Source organism: Acartia tonsa, chromosome 4 (assembly GCF_053477335.1).
Source record: "Acartia tonsa isolate MP-2025a chromosome 4, ASM5347733v1, whole genome shotgun sequence".
Taxonomy (NCBI): domain Eukaryota; kingdom Metazoa; phylum Arthropoda; class Copepoda; order Calanoida; family Acartiidae; genus Acartia; species Acartia tonsa.
The window spans coordinates 3396804-3421418 of record NC_137263.1 but is presented as its reverse complement, the minus strand read 5'-3'; the positions used below and the strand labels follow the sequence as shown (position 1 = coordinate 3421418).

General features: G+C 32.0%; 1 protein-coding gene across 1 annotated transcript; it reads right to left on the bottom strand.

Moving 5' to 3' along the window:
* Positions 1-555: 555 nt before the first annotated feature.
* Positions 556-15170, bottom strand: LOC145318185 (galactoside alpha-(1,2)-fucosyltransferase 1-like). Its single transcript, XM_080159531.1, has 14 exons — positions 15076-15170; positions 14680-14762; positions 14478-14564; positions 12995-13046; positions 12429-12475; positions 8598-8695; positions 7738-7786; positions 7317-7399; positions 6503-6557; positions 5776-5900; positions 4219-4250; positions 3308-3376; positions 2886-2919; positions 556-646 (listed from the first exon to the last, which is right to left on the bottom strand). Exons 2-14 carry the CDS (start codon positions 14713-14715, stop codon positions 568-570), a joined length of 846 nt encoding a protein of 281 aa, XP_080015657.1. The 5' UTR covers positions 14716-14762; positions 15076-15170; the 3' UTR covers positions 556-567.
* Between the last annotated feature and the right edge of the window lie 9445 nt (positions 15171-24615).

The following is a 24615-nucleotide window of genomic DNA, read 5'->3' as shown; positions in this document are numbered from 1 at the left end:
CAAAAAAAATAACCAACAAAATAATTATATTAAAGAAAGCTCTTCAGTATCATTCGATGGTGACATATTTTCTTCTACTCCTAATCTAACACTCATTAAAATCCTTACATAAAGGTATCAGGATATTTATGTGTCTGCCTGAACCGAAAGATCTCGCTGACCGCTCAACCGATACGGTTCTCCTTTACAGTGTAGCTTCTCATAGATTCTGGGAAGCTATTTTGGAGGAGGGTACCAACTGTTTCTATTTAAAACTAAAATAAAAGCGGGATGGGTCAAATTACCCCGCCCCCCCCCTCTAAAAAAAAACCTTAAGTGCCACTAGAGGCCTCTAAAAAAATTAAATGCTTTTATTAGTAGCGAAGCTACTCTATAACTTGAAATGTCCATCCGCTTCTGAGAAACGGTATTCTCCTAAAGACCTCTTGGGAAACTTTAGTGAAGGATTTTTCCTGGTAGGGTGAATGTACCTTCCCCTTCCTTTTAAAGCATCAATGTCAAGTAGAAAGGAGATCCATATGGGGTAGCCCTATGCTACAGACAGTCAGGCATCCAGTTACTTTGTATTTAGATGAGTGGTATGCCTGATCTGCTTGGGACTCCTTTGTACCATCCCAGCCAACCAGCTGCTGTACGTGTAGGCCCTCTAAAATAATGGATATATGTATTATTATTTACTTGGATCTTACACTACATAGAATAACATAATAACTACTTATTTTCTACATCCTTTTCTAAAATAAATATTCATAGGTTTTCTTTGTTTGTTTGTCTCTACACGCGCATCTATCTATCTCTCTATCTATTTATACTAGCAGCTTACCCCCTAGCCTCTAGGGGCTTTGCCTTAAGAGGTTTGATAAAACCAATTTTTCGTAATTTAGATTTTTTGGGGGGGTTGGAGTGTCCCACCCCCTAAAAAAATAGTTACGAACCTTCCCGGGACCTATGAGAATCTACCCTGTAAAGGAGAACCCGATCGGTTCAGCGGTTAGCGAGATCCTTCGCTACAAACAAACAAACAGACACACAGACAAACAGACAGACATCGTTCTACTTTGTATTATAGATGTGCCATAGTAATAAATGTATAAAGTCGTACTAGGACTAGCAAGTCAACCATACCTATAATACTTAGAACGATGTCTTTCTGTCTGTCAGTTTATAATTTGTAGCGAAGGATCTCCCTAACCGCTGAACTGATCGGGTTCTCCTTAACAGGGTAGCATCTCATAGGTCCCGGGAAGGTTTATAACTATTTTGGGGGAGGGTACAACCATCCTTTCAAGAGAAATTGACCCTTGAAAAGAATTCCCCTCCCCCCAAACAAATCTTTTTTACCGAGATCTTATTTTTCAGATGGACAGACAAACATCGTTCTTCTTTGTATAATTGGCATGATCATATCTTATTTAAAAATAGGTCGAAAACTTAAGGAAAGACACATATAAGATTTTATATTTTATAAATCTCTTATAATGCATTTCAATTACAAAATATGTAATGAAATTGAATTTTAATTCACACGTTTAAATGTAATATTTATTAATTTTTTATTAAATAATCGGATCTACTGCAGTTCACGGAAAAATATTGTTGGTAACGAATATTGCAAAAAATTTATGAATTTTAAAGGCAGCTAGCTGCCAAACGGCTGAACGTACAGATCATGCCCGCACACTGTTTTATGAAGGCCTACAAATAATCTGAAATAGCCATAAATCAATAATGCATAATTATCTCGCAGTGCAGAGAAATGCGCAAAAAGACCTAATTTACGCGTTTTTTCTTCAGTGAAGTTTTCCCTGTGCATAATTGGATCTTGGCTATTCCAGATTTTTTGTAGGCCTTCTTATGCCGCTTAAAATGTTGTGCGGGTATGATCTGTACGTTCAGCCGTTTGGCAGCTAGCAGCCTTTAAAATTCAAAAATTTTTAGCAATATTCGTTACCAGCAATATTTTACCGTGAACTGCAGTAGATCCAAATAATCTCGTCCAAAGAGGGTTAAACTTATAAGTAACGAACTTTTCAAATTTGAGAAATTTTAGTTTCAAAATTTACCGCTAGGTAGTATAATGTTTGTAATTGTTTTATTCATTTTTTGAAACGTAATTTATTTTATAGCAAATTTTTAAAAAATTTTATACTTAAATATTAGCAATTAAAAAAAAGAAATATCCTAAGGAAAAAGGATTTCTTTAACAAAAGTAAATAATTTTTCAGATAAAATATATTAAAATAATTAAATAACTACTATAAATATTTTTTTACATGTAACACTGTCACAAGTTATGTATGTTGACATTTATGGAGGCAAATCTTGCCAATTTAAACATCTGGTATAAACTATCCCGCTGCCTGGTGCAAATCCAGCACTTAGGTTAATTAGAATGCTTATTTTCATATTCTCCTCCTCCTTCCTTTGCAATGGGTTAGATCCTATCATAATATATCTGAATAATTATCATTCTTCAGGGAAGTATTATAAAGGTATTTGGAGTAGGTTTAGGCTATTTTATGATCTATTATGTAAATACAATATAAAGATCTTAGCGTCTACGCCCCCTAGAGGCCTCTAGTGGCAATTTTAATGTTTTATTTTAATTCAAATATCTAATTTGAGAAATAATTTGTCCATGTGTTGTGTTCAAGTCTTTACGAAAATTCGATTTCTCTTTGGATCGTGGTGGTAACAAAAGTTATTAACATTTCCGGGACCTATGTGAAGCTACCTTGTAAAGGAGAACCTTATAGGATCAGCGGTTAGCGAGGTCCTTTATTACAAATCATACACACAGGCAAACAGATAGACATCCTTTTACTTTATTATAAGGATTGACATTATTATTATCTAATCTATATCTATCTATCTATAATACTTACTTATGATCTCCTGAGACAATAGCTTCACCACCAGCTAAAAGAAAAGAAAAAAAAATTGGATGTCAAATATTTTGTTATTCTAATATAAAATTAACAGGATGTCTGTCTTTCTCTCTGTATCCTGGTAATAACCTCTAAAAAATATTTTTTTTTCAATTTTGAAAATTTTTATAACCTCCCCCCCTCCCCCCGGCAGAACTATGAACTCTGGCCGCGGCGCTCGGCACCCTTGCCTGCCTAGCCGCAGCGCTCGACAGGCGGTTGTATAAAAATCTTCAAAATTGAAAAAAATATTTTTAAGAGGAGGAAGCGGAAACTTTTAACTGTTAACGCGTACGACCGCAAGAAATGGCATTTTCTGGGACTCCATCCCCTAGGGTACATAGATGTTAGTCTTTTTGCAAAAGTAAAACATGTCTTACCAAGATATGCGGCCCAAAATGAGAAGGTACCATAGTCCACTATACTGTGGTTACAGTTGGATAAAATTGCTTAAAATGAATAAATTCTAAACAAACAAAATGGACATATGAACGCTCTGTTATCCGTTATAAATTTGATACGCTTTCTTAGAATATAGTCCCTTTCGTGACAACGCCCCCTAAGGCGCGATTCGTCGTATTTTCAAATGGCTTTTGATAGGTTATTTTAGGTTAGGTTAGGTTATAATGGGTTAGGTGATTGCCCCGCAGGGTCAGAGCCTATCGCAGTTGCTAGAAATAGAAGAAAAGCTACCGTGAAAATACGAAGAAACGCCCCTTAAGGGGCGTCGCCACAAAAGGGAATATGCCCCTTTCTTGTACTTGTTACAAGAATAATTATGACAAGTTTAAAATCAACAGGACAATTATAATGTGCATGCATAGATTATTGTCTGTTATATGTCAAAAAATCTTTACTTTGAAAAACGAAAAGACAAAATTAAATATTTTTCCCTACATAAATCAAATCAGACCACTAATAACAGACTGAAGGATTGACGAAGCCCAAAATACATAACTTTTGCACCACGTCGTCTTCCTGTGACGTCATATTTTCCATCTCTTTTTATGGATTTTCTTTTCCACTTCTCCTTTAACCTCCCTCTTTTTATGACGTCACAGGAAAACGACGTGGTGCAAAAGTCATGTATTTTGGGCTTCGTCTGAAGGATTAAGTGAATTACATGTTGGATGCGCATTAATGTCAAAAATCTCTAAAATCTTCACAAAAAACAATCAGCAGTCTTTCTTTAAAAAGCAGCGTAGAAAATCACGTAGCTGCATTAATGTAGCTGTTAGACAGACTGACGTAGATTTCGAATTATAGAGTAGCTAAGCTACAAACAGATTACCTAAATCTAATTCAGATGATTTCCCTCCAACCTTGGAAATATGAAACTTGACTGTTTATAATTGAAATTATATGAATAACGAAAGTATAAAGTTGAAAAGCTTTTTATACTGTGCAGTGGTTAAATACTAAAAATATCTACGTGGAATTGTTGAATTAAATATCAAATAATAGTTATTTATTATAGAAAGCTTTCTATTAATATTAAAATTAAAAATATAAATTATAACCAGATTTGTTAGCCCCGAGGGGCCGAAAGCACAGGCCAACCAAAGCATAATTAAGAACTGGTTCTAATCCAGCGAATAATTAACGGTTCGTCATATGACAGAAAAATGACAATTACAACATTGTATTTAGAATACAGCATGACCCTCGAAAAAGTATTTTTAAGCATCTGCAGCCCTTATTTCTCAATGAATTATTAAAAAATGCATATGTCCTTGTTCTCTATAGTATTCCACGTAAGTAGATATAAAAATATTTTTTTTACCTCCATTAACACCGGAGATTTTTAGAGCTAAAGTTTTGAAAAAGTGACTGAGAAAAAGATTTTTTTTTGTTTCTCTTATTTTTTGGATGGTTATATTATGTTTTTCTGGCAATGGAATAATGAGACACAAAGAAAAACAAGTTAACTAATTATTTCTTTTTTATTCCACCAAAAAATATAAATTTTTAATGGCAAAAAATACTACTGAATGAATTGATTATTTGCAAATTTTAGGTTATTTATTAACCCTTATTTATAGAAAAGGATTAATTATGACAGTTGCTCCGCCTACTTTTCTGACATCTCAATTATTTAATAAGGGGTAAATTAAGCTTTTTAGACTAAAAAATCATTATGTTTTATTTTTATTTTCTTTATAACTTATTTGTTATTAAAGTTAGGATTGTGAAACAAAAACAATTTTCCTGCTATATTCATAGAGATTTATTTGGTTTTTTAAACTTAAACAATTTTGCCTGATAAGTAAGTTTTTCAAAATATCATTAAACTAAAAAGACTCAAAAAATATGTGTAAAAAAATGCTTTTTACTCAAAAACAAAATTTTTTATTTCATTTTTGTATAAAGTTTCTGCTAGTAACAAAAATAAAAGGATTTCTAGCTTAATTTTGCTAAAAAAGTCGTATCATGTTAAAAGTTACTTTTTCCTCAGTCACTTTTTCAAAACTTTAGCACTAAAAATCTCCGGTGTTAATGGAGGTAAAAAAAATATTTTTATATCTACTTACGTGGAATACTATAGAGAACAAGGACATATGCATTTTTTAATAATTCATTGAGAAATAAGGGCTGCAGATGCTTAAAAATACTTTTTCGAGGGTCATGCTGTATATGTGGATATCGTGGGGAAAAATTGCCATTGATTTAGGTTGCTAATATAGATATCATTTATTGGTAAGTTCGTTCATCCAGTAGGAAGGAAATGGATGCGGCAAAGGAAATGGATTTTTTTGAGGAGGGGGGAGATGGTGTAGTTATTTCAGAAAGATACAGGTTTCACTTTATTAGAGTACATGATGATTTATTTAAACAGTTAAGTCTTTCCAGGTGAACATCCTTCAGGTATATTCCTGGAGGATCCTGCATCAGGTTGTCAGAGCACCAGGACATGTCATCACTGGCCACCAAAAATATTGAACCTGGATAGTTCTCCCGGTACCAATCCATCGCCTGAAATGATATTGGTCTTTAGAAATTTTGTATAGTTAGTATCATAGCTCAGCAGCCGCTCGTCAGCCGCCTGTAAGCCGCAGGTAAATCGACCTTTTAAAATATTTAAAAAAATAAGCTAAAGTCTAAACCTGACCCAAATATGGCAGTCTTTCTTTTTAAAAAAATCAAAGCATCTGCCGAGCCCTGGTTATTATCAGAGTTTGGCGCCGAAGACAGTCCCCCAATAACGTCATAAAAATTACGGATGAGGAGAGGAGGAGTGGGAAAGAAAACCCCTAAAAAAGAGATGAATAAACTCTTGTTTTTATGACGTAAATTGCTGATTTTTTAGGGACTTTCTTCGTCTTCTTTGGCGCCATGTTTCATTGCATTGCTTAGACCAAATTCAATCTTTTTGTGACTTCAGTAGACTGTTGCTTGGCTTGGCTGTAAGAAAAAATCTATGGCTACGCCGCATTGATTTATCAAAGTGTTTCGGCTGGTTGTAGCTGCTCAGTTGAGGGTGGCTTAGACTAGGTTATGCTATTAATTTCTCTAACATTAAATCCAGACAACCAAACCCCGAAAAGTAGAGTAGAATCTCTACAAGTAAATAAAACCTGTAAGTAGAAAGTGGCGTTCAGCAGATCATCGCCATATTTCTCATTGCGAAATCTAATATACAATGCAGATTTAACCATTAGGATATATAAAACATTTGCATTTAAGTAAACTTAAAATAGTTCTTAATCACTAAAACTTGATAGTACTTTCAGTAAACATTCAAATGGACCAAAAAATGATTTAGCCTAAATGATTATTTACTATTTTTACATTACAGTAACAATAAGCAATGTAACAATTACAGTAATAGAGGAACTAAAAGGTGTGCAAAAAATGCACCATTAAAAAAAACGAATTGCGCGGCTTATGTTAATGGTGGAATGCTACTCTCGTATCGTTAGAACCGCGCTGAGCTCTAGTTTTTAGAAATATAAAAACCATATTTTTGCTACGTTGAAAAGTGTGAGGAAGGTTGGAAAATGGATTTTTTGCACACTCTTTATGTTACTAGCGGCTACGCCCCTAGAGGCCTCTAGTGGCACTTTAAATGTTTATTTTTTTGTTCAAGTCTCTACAATACCTATCAATGTTGCTTCCAAGTCTCCTTTCAAGTCTTTACGATACCTAGCAATGTTGCGTTGAAGTTTACGAATATTTAATTTTTTTCTCTCGATTTTTTTGTGATTTCACTTAGGAGGAAGGAAGCACCCTCCTCAAATAGTTATAAACCTTCCCGTGACCTAAGAGAAGCTACCCTGTTAAGGAGAACCTGATCGGTTCAGCGGTTAGCGAGATCCCTTGGTACAAACACACAAACAAACAAACACACAGACATCCTGTTACTTTAGTATAAGGATTGAACGTACGTACTTGATATAGTCTCCCCTTCTCACATGTACACCAACAAAAACTGTGTCGGCTGATTTTCTTAAATTATTCAAAACTCTTTCTGCCTGTTTAAAATATATGAGTTATTTATCGCATCGTATTATAGACTGCTATACGCGAAAATAAAAATAAAATAAAAATAAGTTTTGTAAGACCCGAGGGGCCGAAGGCTCCGGCTAACAAATCTGGGATTAAATTTTATGATTTTTATTTTTATATTCGTGGAAAATTGTCTGTAATAATATGCATCATTTTTTATTATGGCTGAGAACCGGTTTTAATCCAGCGGATATTAATTATTTTGATTTATTTATTTTATTCTTCTCAGATTTTATTTGCTTTTAAATTGCTACTCATTGATGTAAAATCCTTGTTAAAATCTAAATAATTAGAAAATTTTTACCTGTTCTTGTAAATAATCTGAAAACTTTAATGTTTTTCTGATAAATTTTCTAAAAAAATCATCCATAAATAGCAAAGTAAAAAATCACGAAACAGACAGACATGAACGGATCAAGTGAAAAAAAAGAGATTTTCTCAATAAATTTTTTTTCGGGGCGTTTTCTTCTGGGAGGGTTGAGGTAATCTCCCTCAAAATATTTATAAACCTTCCTTGGACATATAATAAGCTTTATTGCAAAAGGAGAACCTTATCGGATAAGCGGTTGGCGAGATCCTTCGCAACACAAGATACAATGACAGACATCTTGTTAATTTTATATATGGAAACAAGGATGACAACATCCATAAAGGCGAAGCTCTGAAACAGTAGGACAAACGAACATTAACACTTGTAGTGTGTCAGAACTGAACAATCAGAATATAAATGTTCAAGAGTCGAGACAAACTAGTAAATAAATTTGTAGAAAACTGATTAAATACAGGATAATGTTTATGGAATACTTACATTTTTAGGACTTGATTATAATATTACGTATTACTTTGTTGTCCTAGGAATCAGTATTCCATAAATCAGACCAGTTGGATAGTTAAATCAAAGAAAAATTTGTTGTTAAAAAGTTAAAAATCAACCTATTTAAAATGGACGTACGGACATTCTGGTATTGATTATAGAGTTTCCACGCTTTCGAAATCGTACCTAACTACTACAGGAAGCACCAGGCAAAGTTAGAAATCGATAGGGCAATGAACGAAAAAAGCTATCCATAACGGACGGACGTTCGGACGGACCGACGCTAATTATAGAAAAGCTTCGCTTTTAAAAATAATTTAAAAAACAAACAAACCATTTATAATCTTTACCTATGTCGTTCAATAGCATATATTTTGATGTTAAGTTTTGGAATAAAAACATTTGGATGGCTTCTATCCACTGGTAAACACGATCCATCTATTACAAGCTAAAGAAAAAATACAAATTAACAAAAGCTAATTTTGTCGTTCTTGTTTTTCACATAAACGAGTAGCTTCGCCCCTCGAATAGATTGGAGTGGCTATTTAAGAACCTGGATGTTGCACCATATTTTCATGTACTCTAAAAAAGCGATACTCACAGCTGGCTAAAATAACGATCCCACCATCCAGCCCCTTCCACCCTACTGTATGAACGAACTAACCAATAAGTAATGTCCATGTTAGCAATATAAATTAAAGAAAAGTTTTCCTCTGTTTTAATGTGCATGTATTTTCTAAAATGTGTGCACTTTCTAACGAATCATCTAGAAGTTTTATATTTATTTTATTAATATTTTTGTGTGTGTTTAATGACATCAAAAAAGGAACATTATATAATTATAAATGACTAATTTATTGAGTTTCTTTCTTTTTATTTTTTCTTTAATTATTCCTTAATGATGAAAATATTCTCTATAATTATCTTTAGTTTCATTTTTCATTTTTTAGAAGCACAGCTACTCTAATATTAATATGTCAAATTTTGTTAAATAATGAATACATTGGTTGCTATCATTGACTTTATTTATTGGTCAGTTAGTTAATTCAGTAGGAGGTGAGGGTATGGTGTTAAGGTGAGTATCATATTTTAGCCATCTGCGAGTTTTACTTTATTACATGAAAATCTGGTGCAACATCCGAGTAATAGTATATCAATTGTCCTTATGTGTTTTCGTCCATTTGCCCCAAGAGGTAATTTTAAAAAAACACCACATTTTAAATCAACTGCCTAAAAAACATTGAGGGGAGATTTCTTTTTTTTTTGGGGGGGGGGGGGGGGGTAGGTTTGTGGGTGTCCCACCCCTCAATAAAATAGCTTAAAACCACCACAGGATCAGTAGATATATTCCCTGAAGATTAGATTCAATGGGTTCTGTGGTTACCGAGATCTTAAGCTTTAGACTGACGGACGAACAGACGGACAGACATCAACTAATTTGTATTATAGATATACCAAATGAAAAAACGATAAGAGCTATCCAATACGGACGTACGGACATTCCTAAATAGAGAAATGCTTCGCTTTTAATAATTACGTAATGGTTGTATTTTAGTTTTATTAGACAAAAAATGTGTAATATTCTATTCATTTTTATTAAAAATTTATTCTTTCAAATGTCATTAGAAATATAACAATGTTAAACCTGGATTGCTGGTTGCGGAATTTAAATAGATGTAAAATACACGTGGATATTATGACAGGAGAAAATTTGTCGCCATTTAAAATTGTTAATATAGAGCTCATTTATTGGTCAGTTCGTTTATCCAGTAGGAGGGGAGGAGAAGGGGTAAAGGGGGTGTATGGAGAGTACTGTTATTCTAGCCAGCTGCTAGCATCACTTTATGAAAATATGGTACAAAATCCAATAATATACCTATTGTTCGGATATATTTACTCAAAACATCATAAGACGTACAATTTTTACTGTTCTTTTATAGATTGGTGAGGCTGCATTGTACATGGACAAATTTGTCCTTGTTATATAAAAACAAGGATGACAACATCCGTAAGTAGCGAAGCTCAAAAACAAAGAAGGGATTTCGGTTAAAAATTTAATATTGAGCAGTGTCATACAATGAACATTAAGAGATATAAGTTTTCCGGAATTTTAATGTAGGGAGTAGATTTGAAATCTGCATCAAATTTTAAGGATTTTTTATAAAATTCGTTTTTTGTATAATTCTTTATCTAAAAGCGGAAATACATTTTAAGTTAATTAATTTTGACCAATAGGATAGTTGGATTTTCAACTACCTGCGCTCTAATTGGTTGAATGATGTACGACATCCAATCAGAGCGCAGATTTTTTAAATCCACCAATCACGGATGCCAAAATTAATTAACTTAATTTGTATTTCCGCTTTTAGATAAAGAATTATACAAAAAATGAATTTTATAAAAAATCCTTAAAATTTGATGCAGATTTCAAATCTACTCCCTACATTAAAATTCCGGAAAACTTATATCCCTTAATGAACATTAAACTTGATAAGTAGGGAAATCACGAAATCTTTAAAATCACACAACCTTTAAAATCATGAAAACTTAAAAATCAAGGAATCGATCTAGCACCGCAATTAATAGACAAATCTTGATGATGGAAAAATGTAGAATATGAGCATATTCAATCCCTAATAATTGCAGCCGTCAATCCTGAATAGGAATAGATAAAATTACGCAAACGTAAAAATCTAGGAATCGATCTAGCACACAGATGGACAAAACAATTCACTAAAAATTTTAGCTGTCTATCTTAAATAGGAGCAGAGAAAATTACGTTTCCCCCATAGCGTTGCGTACGGACTGTCGGACAGATAAAGTGAATTATAGAGTAGCTTTGCTACTAAAAAGATGATTTTAAGCCACCCGTCTGCGATACTTCAATATAAATTATCTACACACTAGATATAATATAAAGAAAAATCGATATTCTTAATATCCTTCTCAATAAAAAATTTGTAACATTCCTTAAAAAATATAAAGACCCCATACCTCACCTCCCCCTTTCTCCATCCTCCAATCTGAACTAATTTGACTTTCACGACCGCTGTTTGAAATAGACAGCTGAGATATTACCAAGAGAGTGATTGGACATTGGACTGTTTATTACACTGGTCCCCAAAGTTTTATAATCACGTTTTCTTATTCGTTGACTGAACAACTTTGGGAACTTTTATTGAATTGGAATTTTAATCATTTCATTTCCCCAAAGTTTTATAATAACGTTTTCTTATTCGCTGGTTTGGGGACTTTATTGAGTTTTTTTGGGTTGGATTATTAAGTTAAAAGTCTAAACGTTTCAACCACTAGTTGTAATTTACAGAAGGGGTAATTTTGTATATTATCATTGGGGATGTACATTGTACATCAATTTATAGGAAATTGTTTTATCCCTTTAGATCCTTGTCTATTACATCAATTTTACCATTTGACTATTCATGATTTTTTAGTACTGTTACTTATCAATTCTGTCAATCTTTTAAATTAAATAAGTGTAGAGGGAGAAAGTTACTTAAAAATCAGCCACGTGACGTCATAAAAATGATGGGGATGAGAGGAGAAGTGGGAAAGAAAACCCCTAAAAAAGGGATAGATAATCCCTGATTTTTATGACGTCACGTGGCTGATTTTTGAGTGACTTTCTCCCCACACAAATAAGTTACAGGAGGGAGAGGGGGTGGGTGGTATTAAAAGACAATTGAGAAAAAAAGGATACTGCAATAAATTGATATTCTATATACAACATTGATTAAATTCTTTGGGTACTTTTAATCATAAAAAATATATTTTATACAATATTTGTTTGTCAAATAAGATATAACCACAAATTCTTTGAGTGTTATGTAGTGAAATATCATATGACTTGTTAAATAATTTTAAAATTACATTTGAACATCCAAATCGGTCCAGCGATTAGTGAAATATTTTAGTACAGACTTACAAGCCAATAGCCAGTCATCTTGTTACTTTTTCCTTACAGGGATAAATTGGCAGATAAATTGATTAGCCTCCTCAATGATTTTACACAAAATTACCCCTTTTGTAAACGTTTAAACACACAACTAAATGAATAAATTAATCAAAATTCAATAGAGGTCCCCAAGGTTGTTAAGCCAACAAATAAGATAGTTATTATAAAACTTTGGGGACAATCTTCACTCCCTACCTGAGTTCCTTACCTGTCTTTTAAGATGATAATACAGGGGACCCTTGTCGCAGGACTCCTATTCCAATGGATATAGAATTTACGTGGATATTATAACAGGAGAAAATTTGTCGCCATTTTAGATTGTTAATATGGAGCTCATTTATTGGTCAGTTTGTTTATCAAGCAGGAAGGGATGGGGTGGGGTAAAGGAGGGAAATCTTTACTTTAGCCCGTTGCTTGTTTAACTTTATTAGAAAACATGCTAATCTGGTGTAACATCCAAGTAATGATAAATCCATTCTTTTACTTAGATTTCATACCTGGCTTTTAAGATGATAATACAAAGGACCCTTGTCACAGGACTCCTGTTACAATGGATTTATTATTACATGGATCTTACAACAGATTACCATGAACTCTAATAAAGTGAAACTTGTAGCTGGCTAAATGATGGTTCCCCCCTTCCACTTCCTTTACCCCATTCCCTTCCCTTATACTGGATGAATGACTGACCAATAAACGAGTTCCATGTTAGCAAGCTTGATTGAATACAATTTTTCTCCTGTCAAAATATCCACATATTCTATATCCATTCCTGTTCTAACATTAATTCATCCGCTGTATAGTTCTTCCAGCCTCTGGAATTTACCTGGAAGACGACTGGATAAGTTTTATGGGCGGTTTCCCTCAAATTTAATAGTCAAGCACAAACTCCCCCCCCCCCCCCCCAAAAAAAAATATTTTCAAAATAAGAGGGGGTTAGTTTTTTTTGTGTATTCGTGTTTTACTTTAGTTAAGGTTAGGTTAGGTTATATTGGATACAGTATAGCCCTCTAGGGATAGGGCACTGCAGGTACTTATGGGGAGGGGGGGGGGGGGGTGTTAGGAGCGATAGCAACGTTTTCGTTTTATTACTGTAATCCAAAAGTCCCCCTGTCAAAACTCTGTAAGTATTTTGTCGAAATGAATTTAAAATGTGGTCTAACATGATTCTCAGGGATAAGGGATGGGAAACGTAGGAAAATATTATTTCAGGCCTATTTCAAGCCTAGGCCTATTTCTAGCCTAATAAACCAGTTTTGGGATGGCGCAGTGGTTTGTATAAAACGCTAATGAAAAAGCTGTGTGTGTGTGTGTAGATAAAGTATAGAATCAAATTCAGGTAGCTAGTTTAAAGTAAAAAACATAACTTTTTATAAACCTATATATTAATGGCTTTTGTTAAAATGAAGTTTTTTCTCTCCCAAAATTTTTTTATCTTTTACTTTGGTAATTTGAACTGTCAGAAAACTATCGTAGGGTTTCCATCAGACAGATTTTAGTTTGTATTATTTGCATTTTTATTAATGAGTAAAAATTTTATTTGAAAATTTCATTGCTAATTAAAATTCAAAATAAATAAATTAATATGCACTTGGGTAACATTCTATCAAGTTCTTTGAATACTATTATGTAGTGATAGATTTGTACTGTGTTGTATTGTACATATATTAGGGTTAAGGTGTTGTATCAATTCCGTATTAAATTTTTAAAATTCAAAATACAACATCTAATTTATAAACTACCAAATGAAAATTTGTAGCTACCTTCTTTCCAAAAAATAATCCCGTTATTTTTGTTTTTTCTATATGGCCCTTTTTTAATGTTTAACTCTAAGCAGATTTAATAATTAAGCTAATGTGATCTAACACCATTTATATTTATTTTTTAGTAGCAGACGAAATCATTATTTTTTCTAGAATTGTCTGCTTCTAAAATTTCCGCCAATTGGTGATTGGTTGTTAAAAACAGGCCGATTCTTATTGGTTTAGAGCGATAGCTACTTGGGAGCGTCCGCCAGTTTGATAGGAATTTGTAATAGTTGCAATATCCCTTTAGAATCTAGGCCAGGACCTAATTAATGGCCAGGTTTCCTATCCCTTATCCCTGATGATTCTAGACATTCAAATTTAAAAACACATTTGTGACACTATATGGCATCTAAGGAAAGTGACAATGGCTGACTATACTCTAAATATTCAGTTTCAATTTCAGTTTTAATAAATCCAATATGGCGATCGGTATTTGAAAAAACTAATACCTGTCTTACATCTAAAATTCCAACATGGCCGTCAGCATTTTGAAAAAGGCGGGAAAATTTCATCATGTCTTTTTCTGGCAGCAGTGCCTATAAAAATGTCTTTAAAAAATGAAGTTTATTGTAATATTTTATCAGGGATATTAATAGATAAGACAATGGATGATAAATTGATGATAAACAAAATATGATATTTAATCTGTACCTGAAAATGATAAGATTTAGCCAGTGCCAGAATCATGGCATAACAGCTGATCCTGTTGCCAAGCCTGCCTGGACACGTGGCTCCTGCAAAGTAATACGTTGTTTACAATCTAAATTTTCAATTGGTTATTAGTCTTAAGAATTTTATGTCTAAATAAAGCTAAATATGTATTGTTATATGTATAGAAATGAAAATTAAAATTTCCTATAAAATAATCTTCTTGCTTAAAAAATTGAGTTTTTAAATAAAAAACACGAAAACAAAGGTTGTCAAGTAAAGTGTCCAAAAGAAAGTAGAAAATGACCATGGCTGTCATGGAAAAATAAAAAATAAAATCAAACACCAATACCTAACCCTCTATCTCTATCAGAAGCTAAGTTTAATAATAAAAGTTACCTAAAAGTGGCTTTGTTTTTCTTCTCTGAGTATGAACTTCATTTGTGCTCTCTCTGAGGTTTATTATTGGATTTTTAAAATTGAATTTTAAAATGTTTTTTTCTTTTGTCTTAAATTGATATAGGATATACGTGGATTTAATGACAGGGGAAAATTTGTATTCAGATAAGCTTGTCAATATTGACCTTATTTATTGTTCCAGGAGGGGCACGGAGATGGGGTATCATTATTTTAGTCAGCTTCGAGCATCATTTTAACAGAAAGCATGAAAATCTGGTGCAACATCCAACATCGATTTGGTTTTATAATGTTATTATTTTTTTTTGTTTATTAAAAGATTAGGGCTCGGAAGCCGCGCGTCAGCCGTCTACATGGATTATTGCACAGAAGTATTGCTTTATTACAAACAAGTCTCATTGCGGCTGACTGGCGGAATGACGAGCGGTTTGGTGGTTTCCCTCTAAATGTCTAGCGAGCACAGATACCCTTTCCTTTATTTTTCTTTATAACTATCCATTGCGTGGACATACCTACGGTGGGGAATTGTCCCTTTCGTGGCAACGCCCCTTAAGGGGTGATTTGTCGTATTTTTAAAATGGCTTTTGATAGGTTATTCTAGGTTAGGTTAGGTTATATTGGGTTAGGTGATTGCCCCGCAGGGTTAGAGCCCACCGCATGCTAGAAATAGGAGAAAAGCTACTGGGAAAAAAACGAGGAATCGCCCCTTAAGGAGCGTTGCCTATTCTACCCCAATATAACTTAACCTAACCTACCCATAGTTAAAAAAATAATACACTAAAAACTATCCCATTTACTTTCAACTTATCAAAACATAAGTTGGTGGTTCTATGGCTCGACTAGTCAATTCGAGGGAAACCACCAATACAATTTTTAACCATATAACCAACATAAACCCTCCCTGAAAACTGAAGTATAAATAATCAAGCTAGCCCACCAAACAGTTAACCAGAAAAAATATTCTTTCAAGTATTTTACTGAATATTTTTTAAAAATGCAGTACATTTTATTGCAAGGACACAATTCATCCATAAAAGCGAAGCTTAACATATCAAATATTTAGAAATCTAAACCAAAACTCTGCATAAATCTATCATAAATTACTTTAAAACAAGCCTGTTTGATGTTGACATACTTACATTTTAAGATTACATCGATTCTTAGCATAACATTATGCCAAATAATCCTAGGAATTAATATTACAAAGAACAGTTTATATCACATGAAATATTGCTTTTTTCAAAAGCTTAAAATTAACATGTTAAAATTTCAGGTAAAATTATAGAGTTTTTTGCTTTGTAAATTTGAACTGTAACAGGAAGTTTCATGCCAAGTTTAAAATTGATAGGACAATTATTACATACCTAATTATCGATAGAAGCCACCCGTTAAGTATGGACAGGCGTACAGAAGGACAGACCAAAATTATAGAAAATATATATTATTACATAAAAGCAGTATGGTCATGACTAGGGTTGGGCCGGATATCTGGTCTGGCCCGTTATCCGGCCGGATATCCGGTCATTTTCAATATCCAGCCGGATATTAAAACTATCCGGTTACATGATATCCGGCTGATTTTTGACGCCGGATATCCGGTTATCCGGTAAATTGCCGGATATCGAACGTTTGCCAGATATCCGGCCGGAACCGGATATCCGGCATTAGAAACCATCCGGATATCCGGTATCCGGCCAAAAAAGTATCCGGCCAAGCCCTAGTCATGACGTTGTTCGGTCGGAAATAATCTTATTAAAAGTTAAAATAAAAGAATATTTTGTTGTTGTGCAAAGTACGTTTACATGTTTTGTTGTTAAGTAAATTACCCCTTTCCTGTTGTGTTTCCTAGCTACTCTTTAACTCATTTGCAAAGAAAGGTTTTAAAAAATTGTCTATTATTGATTCGAAACCGATTAATATCTGCTGAAAAATACTCTATTATAGCATCGTATTACAAAAATTTTCCATTAATATTAAAATGAAAATCATAAAATTTACACTAGTTTTGTTAGCCTTTGTTAGTTTTTGTTCGGCTCCTCGGGGCTTACAAAGCTAGTTTTGATCTTATAATATTAATTTAAATGTCCGCTGAAAGCTGCATATAATAGCGATTAATTACTAGGGTTTCCCTTTCTAATAAGCAATTTTTTGTCTTTTTATAATAATTGGCTGAGGCTCTTTGGAAAATGTGGATTATTAAAAATGCCTATTTCAGGTAAAAGATGAAAAAAAGGGAGGGGGGAATTATGTGGTCTTCCTTACTTTTGCAACATTGTCGTTCTTGTTTTAGTTAGTGTTACACATATTCTGGTCATTATGCTACTTGTTTTGTAAAGTAAAGGTATATACACAGTTAGGTTAGATCCACAAACATTTTTTAAATACTAATAAATAGTAGGAAGACCTAGTAGATTGAAAAAGCATGGTAAAAAGTAAAAGGACAAATAACTACTTAATTAAACACTAAGTATTAAAGTTAAATAAATTTTGAGTTGTATAAATATATCATAATATGTTTATGGATCTAACTACACTATATAGAAATTTATACAAAAGGAAATTAATATGTATCAATTTTCTCAGTAATTAGTAATTTGTTTGTGTATCTAACTCTTCTTTCCTTGTATATGACACAAAGTAATAATTATACAATAGCCCCTCTGGTAAATACTAATAAGCTTATGGATCTAACTAATTTATCTAATATTCTATATTAAACAATAATATGTTGCTACTTAAGTAAACACTAATAAGTTCTTGTAGCTTACTGTCTTATACATTATGTCCATTTGTAATAAACAATAGTAGGTTTGTGTAGCTAACTCTTCTGTCCTTGTATACGACATAAAGAAAAAACTATACATTAATTCCTGTAGTAAATTCTAATATGTTCTTGTGGCTAATTGTTTATGGTCATTAGTAAACATTAATTTGTTTGTGTAGCTAACTATTTTCTGTCCTTGTAAAGGACATAAAGAAATAATCACACTTTAGCTCCTCTAGTAAACTATAATATGTTCTTGTAGCTTACTGTTTTGTACAATATATTCATTAGTAAACATTAATTTGTTTGTGTATCTAACTATTCTGTCCTTGTATACAACATAAAGAAATAATTATAAATTAGCTCCTCTGGTAAACACTAATATGTTCTTGTAACTAACTGTTTACATTCATTACTAGTAAACAATAATATGTTTGTGTATCTAACTCTTCTGTTCTTATATACAACCTAAAGAAATATTTTTTATATTATAATGATATGTTCTTGTAGCTAACTGATATGTTCTTGTAGCTAATTAGTAAACAATGATATGTTTGTGTATCTAACTCTTCTGTCCTTGTATATGACATAAAGAAATAATTATACTTTAGCTCCTCTAGTAAACACTAATTTGTTCTTGTAGATAACTGTCTTATACATAATGTTCATTAGTAATTAATAATATGTTTGTGTATCTTACTCTTATGTCCTTGTATACAACATAAAGAAATAATTATACATTAATTCCTTAAAGTTTATGTATCTAGCTACTCTATCTAATGTTCTATGTTTGTGTATCCAACTGTTCTGTCCTTGTATACGACATAAAGAAATAATTAAAATTTAGCTTCTCTGGTAAACTATAATATGTTCTTGTAGCTAACTGTTTTATACATTATGTTTTTTAGTAATCAATAGTAGGTTTGTGTATCTAACTGTTCTGTCCTTGTAAACGACATAAAGAAAAAACTATACATTAATTTCTATAGTAAACACTAATAAGTTTATGTATCTAGCTACTCTGTCTAATGTTCTGTAGTAAACAATTGTATGTTTGTGTATCTAACTCTTCTGTCCTTGTATACAACATAAAGAAATAATTATAAATTGCTACTTAAGTAAACACTAATATGTTCTTGTAGCTAACTGTTTAATACATAATGTTCATTAGTAAACATTAATTTGTTTGTGTAGCTAACTGTTCTGTCCTTGTATAAGAAATAAAGAAATAATCATACATTAGCTCCTCTATTAAACCCTAATATGTTCTTGTAGCTAACTGTTTAATACATAATGTTCATTAGTAATTAATAATATGTTTGTTTATCTAACTGTTTTGTCCTTGTATATGTTCTTAAAGATAAATTAGCTACTTAAGTAAACACTAATAAGTTTATGTATCTAACTACTCTATCTAATGTTCTATAGTAAACAATTGTATGTTTGTGTATCTAACTATTATGTCCTTGTATATGACAAAAAGAAATAAAAATACAATAGCTCCTCTAGTAAACACTATTATGTTCTTGTAGCTTACTGGTTTATACATTATGTTCATTAGTAAACAATAGTAGGTTTGTGTATCTAACTGTTTTGTCCTTGTATACAACCTAAAGAAATAATTTTTATATTATAATGATATGTTCATGTAGCTAACTGTTTTATACATTATGTTTATTAGTAAACGATAATATGTTTGTGTAGCTAACTCTTCTGTCCTTATAAGCGACATTAAGAAAAATCATACTTTAGCTCCTCTAGTAAACACTAATATGTTCTTGTAGCTAACTGGTTTACACTTTATGTTCATTAGTAATCAATAGTATGTTTGTGTATCTTACTCTTATGTCCTTGTATACGACATAAAGAAATAATTATACTTTAGCTCCTCTAGTAAACACTATTATGTTCTTGTAGCTAACTGTTTTATACAATATGTTCATTAGTAAACATTAATTTGTTTGTGTAGCTAACTATTTTCTGTCCTTGTATAGGACATAAAGAAATAATTAGATTAGAAAATGCTTTCAGCTGAGCATATAAGATTACATGTTTATAGACAGTAACAAATAGGTACTAATTTGCCAGGAAGGATGAGTACAGTGGGCTGTTTTATAATAGTCCCCAAAGTTTTGAAATAACGTTTTCTTATTCGTCGACTTTACAACTTTGGGGACTTTTAATGAATTTTGATTGGTTGATTTATTAAGTGTAATCTACAAGTACTATACTATTATTGGGGATTCAAATCAATTTATCGGCCACTGTCTTATCCCTTTAGATCCTTGCTTATTTGCAGTATTTTTGCTAAAGTAAACCCCTCCCCAATTTTTGCTTTAACAATATTTTCTTTTTTTATATATTTTTTTCTTCTTTGTTGGTTAAGATCTTGCTTCTTGATAAATAAATATTTGGGAGGGGTACAAGATTTTTCCCCTCTGCCCTATTTTTTCTTTAACAATGCGTTACGAGTAAAAATGGGGAAGGGGGGTTATCTATAATACAAAGTAGAACGATGTCTGTTTGTTTGTCTGCCTGTTTGTTTGTAGCAAAGGATCTCGCTAACCGCTGAACCGATCGGGTTCTCCTTTACAGGGTAGATTCTCATAGGTCCTGGGAAGGTTTATAACTATTTTAGGGGAGGGTACCACCACCCTCCCAAGTGGAATCACCGACAGAAAAAAACAACCATAAATCGTTTAAACCTTTTCTTTTCAAAACTAAAATTGAAAATAGGGGATGGGGGTCAATTTCCACCCTCCCCAAACTTAATTGCCCCTAGCCGATAGTATGTATATATTTATAATTGTTCTTTTATGTAAGTAAATTAAAACATGAGATGAAAAAGATGTAAAAAAGAAATGTAGAATTAACGTCTTTTGCATTAAAAAAAATTAATTTTTAGATTAAACTTAATTCATAAAATTTCTGAAAGCATTTGTAGACATACAATTTCATAATCGTCAGAAAAATATATTTGATAACAAGGGTGACAACATCTATAAGGTAGAAGATCTAAAATCAGAAGGAAGGACCAGCGATCAATAACTCTTGCAGAGTCGAACTTAATAAGTAGATTATTAATTTGTAACAGGACTTACTTTCATTTTTAAAATTAAATTATAGTGATGCCTTGCTTATAGTATTGCATGTTTTAAATGGACTTACAGATTTTCTGTTAACGATTATATTATTAACTAGCGGCTACGCCCCTAGAGGCCTCTAGGGGCACTTGAGGAGGAGAGAGTCAAATTTAATAACCCAATTTCTTATTTTAAATTTAAAAAAAAAAGTAAAAAAAAAATTTGGGGGGGGGGCCGAAATTTTTTTTTTTTGGGGGGGGGGTGACCCCTCTCTGTGGGGGGGGATTTTTCATTTTTTGGGGCACCACTAAAATTATTTAAAGATCCAGCTCAGTACATATTTTAAACTGTTTACGTTATTCTCTTGTTTTACAAATATTTTATTAAAGAATTTATCTTCTTATTTTTTTAATATTTTTAATTTGTATAAAGTTTTAACCAACCAAGTAACACTCAATGAGAGAACCGAAACATTTTTAATGCGACGAATAGGAGAACATTTTTTCTTATTTCTTGTAAACCAAAGTTTTAAAACAAATCAAATGTTTTTTATTATTTAAAAAAACTTATTATTAAAAAATGGATCTATTCCTAGACAAGATTATGATATAATATTTATTTATGAATCATTAATACAGGTGAACAAGAACATCTCTTTCCAGAAAAGCGTAGATAAAGGGTGTGCCAAAAAAATGCGGACATTTTTAAAATTAAAATTGCGCGGCTTGTGTTAATAGTAGAAAAATGTTACGCATACCGTTAGAACCGCTAAGAAGTCTATTTTTTTGGAAATATAAGAACGATTCCTCTGCTACGTATAGTTACGGAGCTACGTGTTAAAATGTCCTAAATGATGTAAAACTTGACTTGCGAGTAAATTTTAAAATATAACTAAAAATTAGAGAAGATATTTTGCAAAAAGAAATGCCTACATTTTTGAATTTCAAATTGCGCGGCTTGTGTTAATAGTAGAAAAATGTAGAAAACGACCCAATAGGAAGGTTGCAGAAGACGATTGCGATCGGGAGATACAGTTATTTAACGTTTTCTCTCTCTAGTGTTTTACTCTAATCATTAATTTAATGGCCATTGGCTTATCTCTTTAGATCCCTGATATTTACCTCGTAACTTCCTCAAAAGTGTTTTAAATATACTATTATAGAATAAGCAAGTAAATAGGTAACTTATAGAGATGCTACTCTTCTATTAATCCTAGATAGTGTACATAAAGATTATATTATTTAATAATAGAATATGAGAGTGAGTGGATAGAAGAATTGTAGAGATACTTTTATAGAATAAGCAAGTGATAATAATACTTTTAGAGATTCTACTCTTCTATTAATCCTAGATAGTGTACATAAAAATTACATTAGTAAATAATAGAATATAAGAGAGAGAGAGAGGACAAAAGAATTGTAGAGATACTAATATAGAATAAGCAAGTGATTATAATACTTTTAGAGATGCTACTCATATATTAATCCTAGATAGTGTACATAAAGATTACATTAGTAAATAATTGGTTATTTTTGTTTTATCATTGATTAACACTAATCCTATGTATTATAAGTATGATAGCAGATACATAATTTCAAATGTCCTGGGTATTCGATAGTCCTTATGATAGGGTTCATACTCAACATCAAATTCGGAACATGTGCCTTTTTGATTTGTTTTTATGAATTGGTTATTCATATGCCAATTAGGCAACACAATTTAAGGGAAGCTTCATAAGTTTTGCTTTTATGAATGTTGTCATACTTATTTATGGAAAGCACAAAGTGTCTGTTACTTTAAATGGCCAAAACAAATAAGTTGTTCAAGAATAAATTTTCCAGTATTGCTTTGAAACCGATTAATATCCGCTAGATTGAAACCGGTTCTGAGGAGCAGCTATGCTGAAAATCCTTTATAACAATGTATTACAGACAATTTTCTACGAATATTAAAATAAAAATCATTATATTAATATCCGTGATGTGATAAATAACAATTACTGCATTATTTCCTTTTTTCATTGTATTTTTATTAGTCTATTTGTAATTTGAGACCATTTTCTTTTTAATTTCTGAAAAATTAAGATACATTTTGGCATTATATATAAAATAATAGCCTCTAGAATCATTAAATAAAAGGGCTGGAGGCTAGTCCCTATAATCATGCTTTATTTTTAAAAAGTATTCCCTTCCCTACCTCCCCCAAAATAGATAAAAACCTACCAAGAAAAAAAAATATACAGATTTCCTGACAAAAAACTAATAATTCTAGCAGCTTAACAAATTCATGCAAAAAAAATTCACAGTGTTTTGTCTTTGGAGGGCCTAACATTAGGGAATTTCTAGAGGGTTGTACACTAGGATATATAAATTGAAAGGAATTTTTAATGTCAGAGGGAGATTTGAAATCTGCATCAAATTTTAAGTATTTTTTTTTTTTAAATTCGTTTTTTTTGTATAATTACTTATCTAAAAGCGGACCAATAGGATAGGTGGATTGGAAACTACCTGCGCTCTAATTGGTTGAATGATGTGCGACACTTAAGCTTCTCCTATCAGAGCGAAGATAATTTTCAATCCACCAATCACAGATGTCAAAATTAATTAACTTAAATTGTATTTCCGCTTTTAGACGAATTATATAAAAAAATCCTTAAAATTTGATGCAGATTTCAAATCTCCCTCTAACATTTAAAGTCTTTTCAACTTATATATCTTATTGTACACCCTGCACGCTTATGACATAAACTAACATCACAAATAATAACTTTAAGATAGGAGAAATATTTTCACTCTTCTAACTACATAACTCTATGATCCTGGTTAACCATTTCTTACGGGACGTTGCCATTATTGCAACTTGCAGAAATACAGAAGTTGTTTTCTTGTCAAAATTGTTTGTATGGATGTATATTCGACCGTAATTTGCTAGATTGTGTAGGTATGATGACGAATATACATTTAACACTTACATTTATACATCCAAAATTGTCAAATATACATCTATTTCTTGCCAAATTTACATCTAAACTTTTTAATATTTGTACGCTATTTCTAGAATTTCCTTCATCACCAAATAATTCCCACATTATAACAACAATTTGTACAATATTTTGAAATTGTAAAAGAATAACTACAAAGAATTTTGATATATTAAAAGTTTAGATGTAAATTTGGCAAATTTGGTTGTATAAATGCCAGCTATTGATGTATTTATGGCAGTTATTTTGAGTATGACTATATTTTGGAGAGAGGATTTTACATTTTTACAAAAAAAATCTGGTTGTATTTCTGGCAGATGTATAAATGCCAGGTACCCTTATTTACGTCATATTATATTAATATTACATAATATGTATTTGCATATATAACAAGGATAAATTATGTACATAAGTAGCTCAGCGATAATAAACTACCGATATGATTCTCCTTTACAGTATATCCTCTTATTGGTCCTGGGAAGGTTTATAATAATATTGCAGGGGTAGGGAGGTTGTCACCACCCTTTTAAGAGAAATCATCACTAAAAAAATGAAAAGGGGTTGGGGTCAACTTTTCGCCCACGCCTCAAGTGGACCTAGAGGCCTCTAAGGGCGTAGCCGCTAGTAGGTAATAAGCAAACACACTTATATATAATAATGAATATAACTAATAATTGTATTGTGTTATAACTAGG

What these genes read in the sequence shown, in the direction of transcription:
- LOC145318185 (XM_080159531.1), bottom strand. Translation starts at nt 14,715, where the DNA reads ATGATTCTGGCACTGGCTAAATCTTATCATTTTCAG. An exon ending in TACCTGAAGGATGTTCACCT is followed by an intron (nt 4,251 to 5,775) that starts GGAAAGACTTAA and finishes TCATATTTCCAA; the next exon opens with GGTTGGAGGGAAATCATCTG. An exon ending in ATTTTGGGCCGCATATCTTG is followed by an intron (nt 2,920 to 3,307) that starts GTAAGACATGTT and finishes CTTTTCTTTTAG; the next exon opens with CTGGTGGTGAAGCTATTGTC.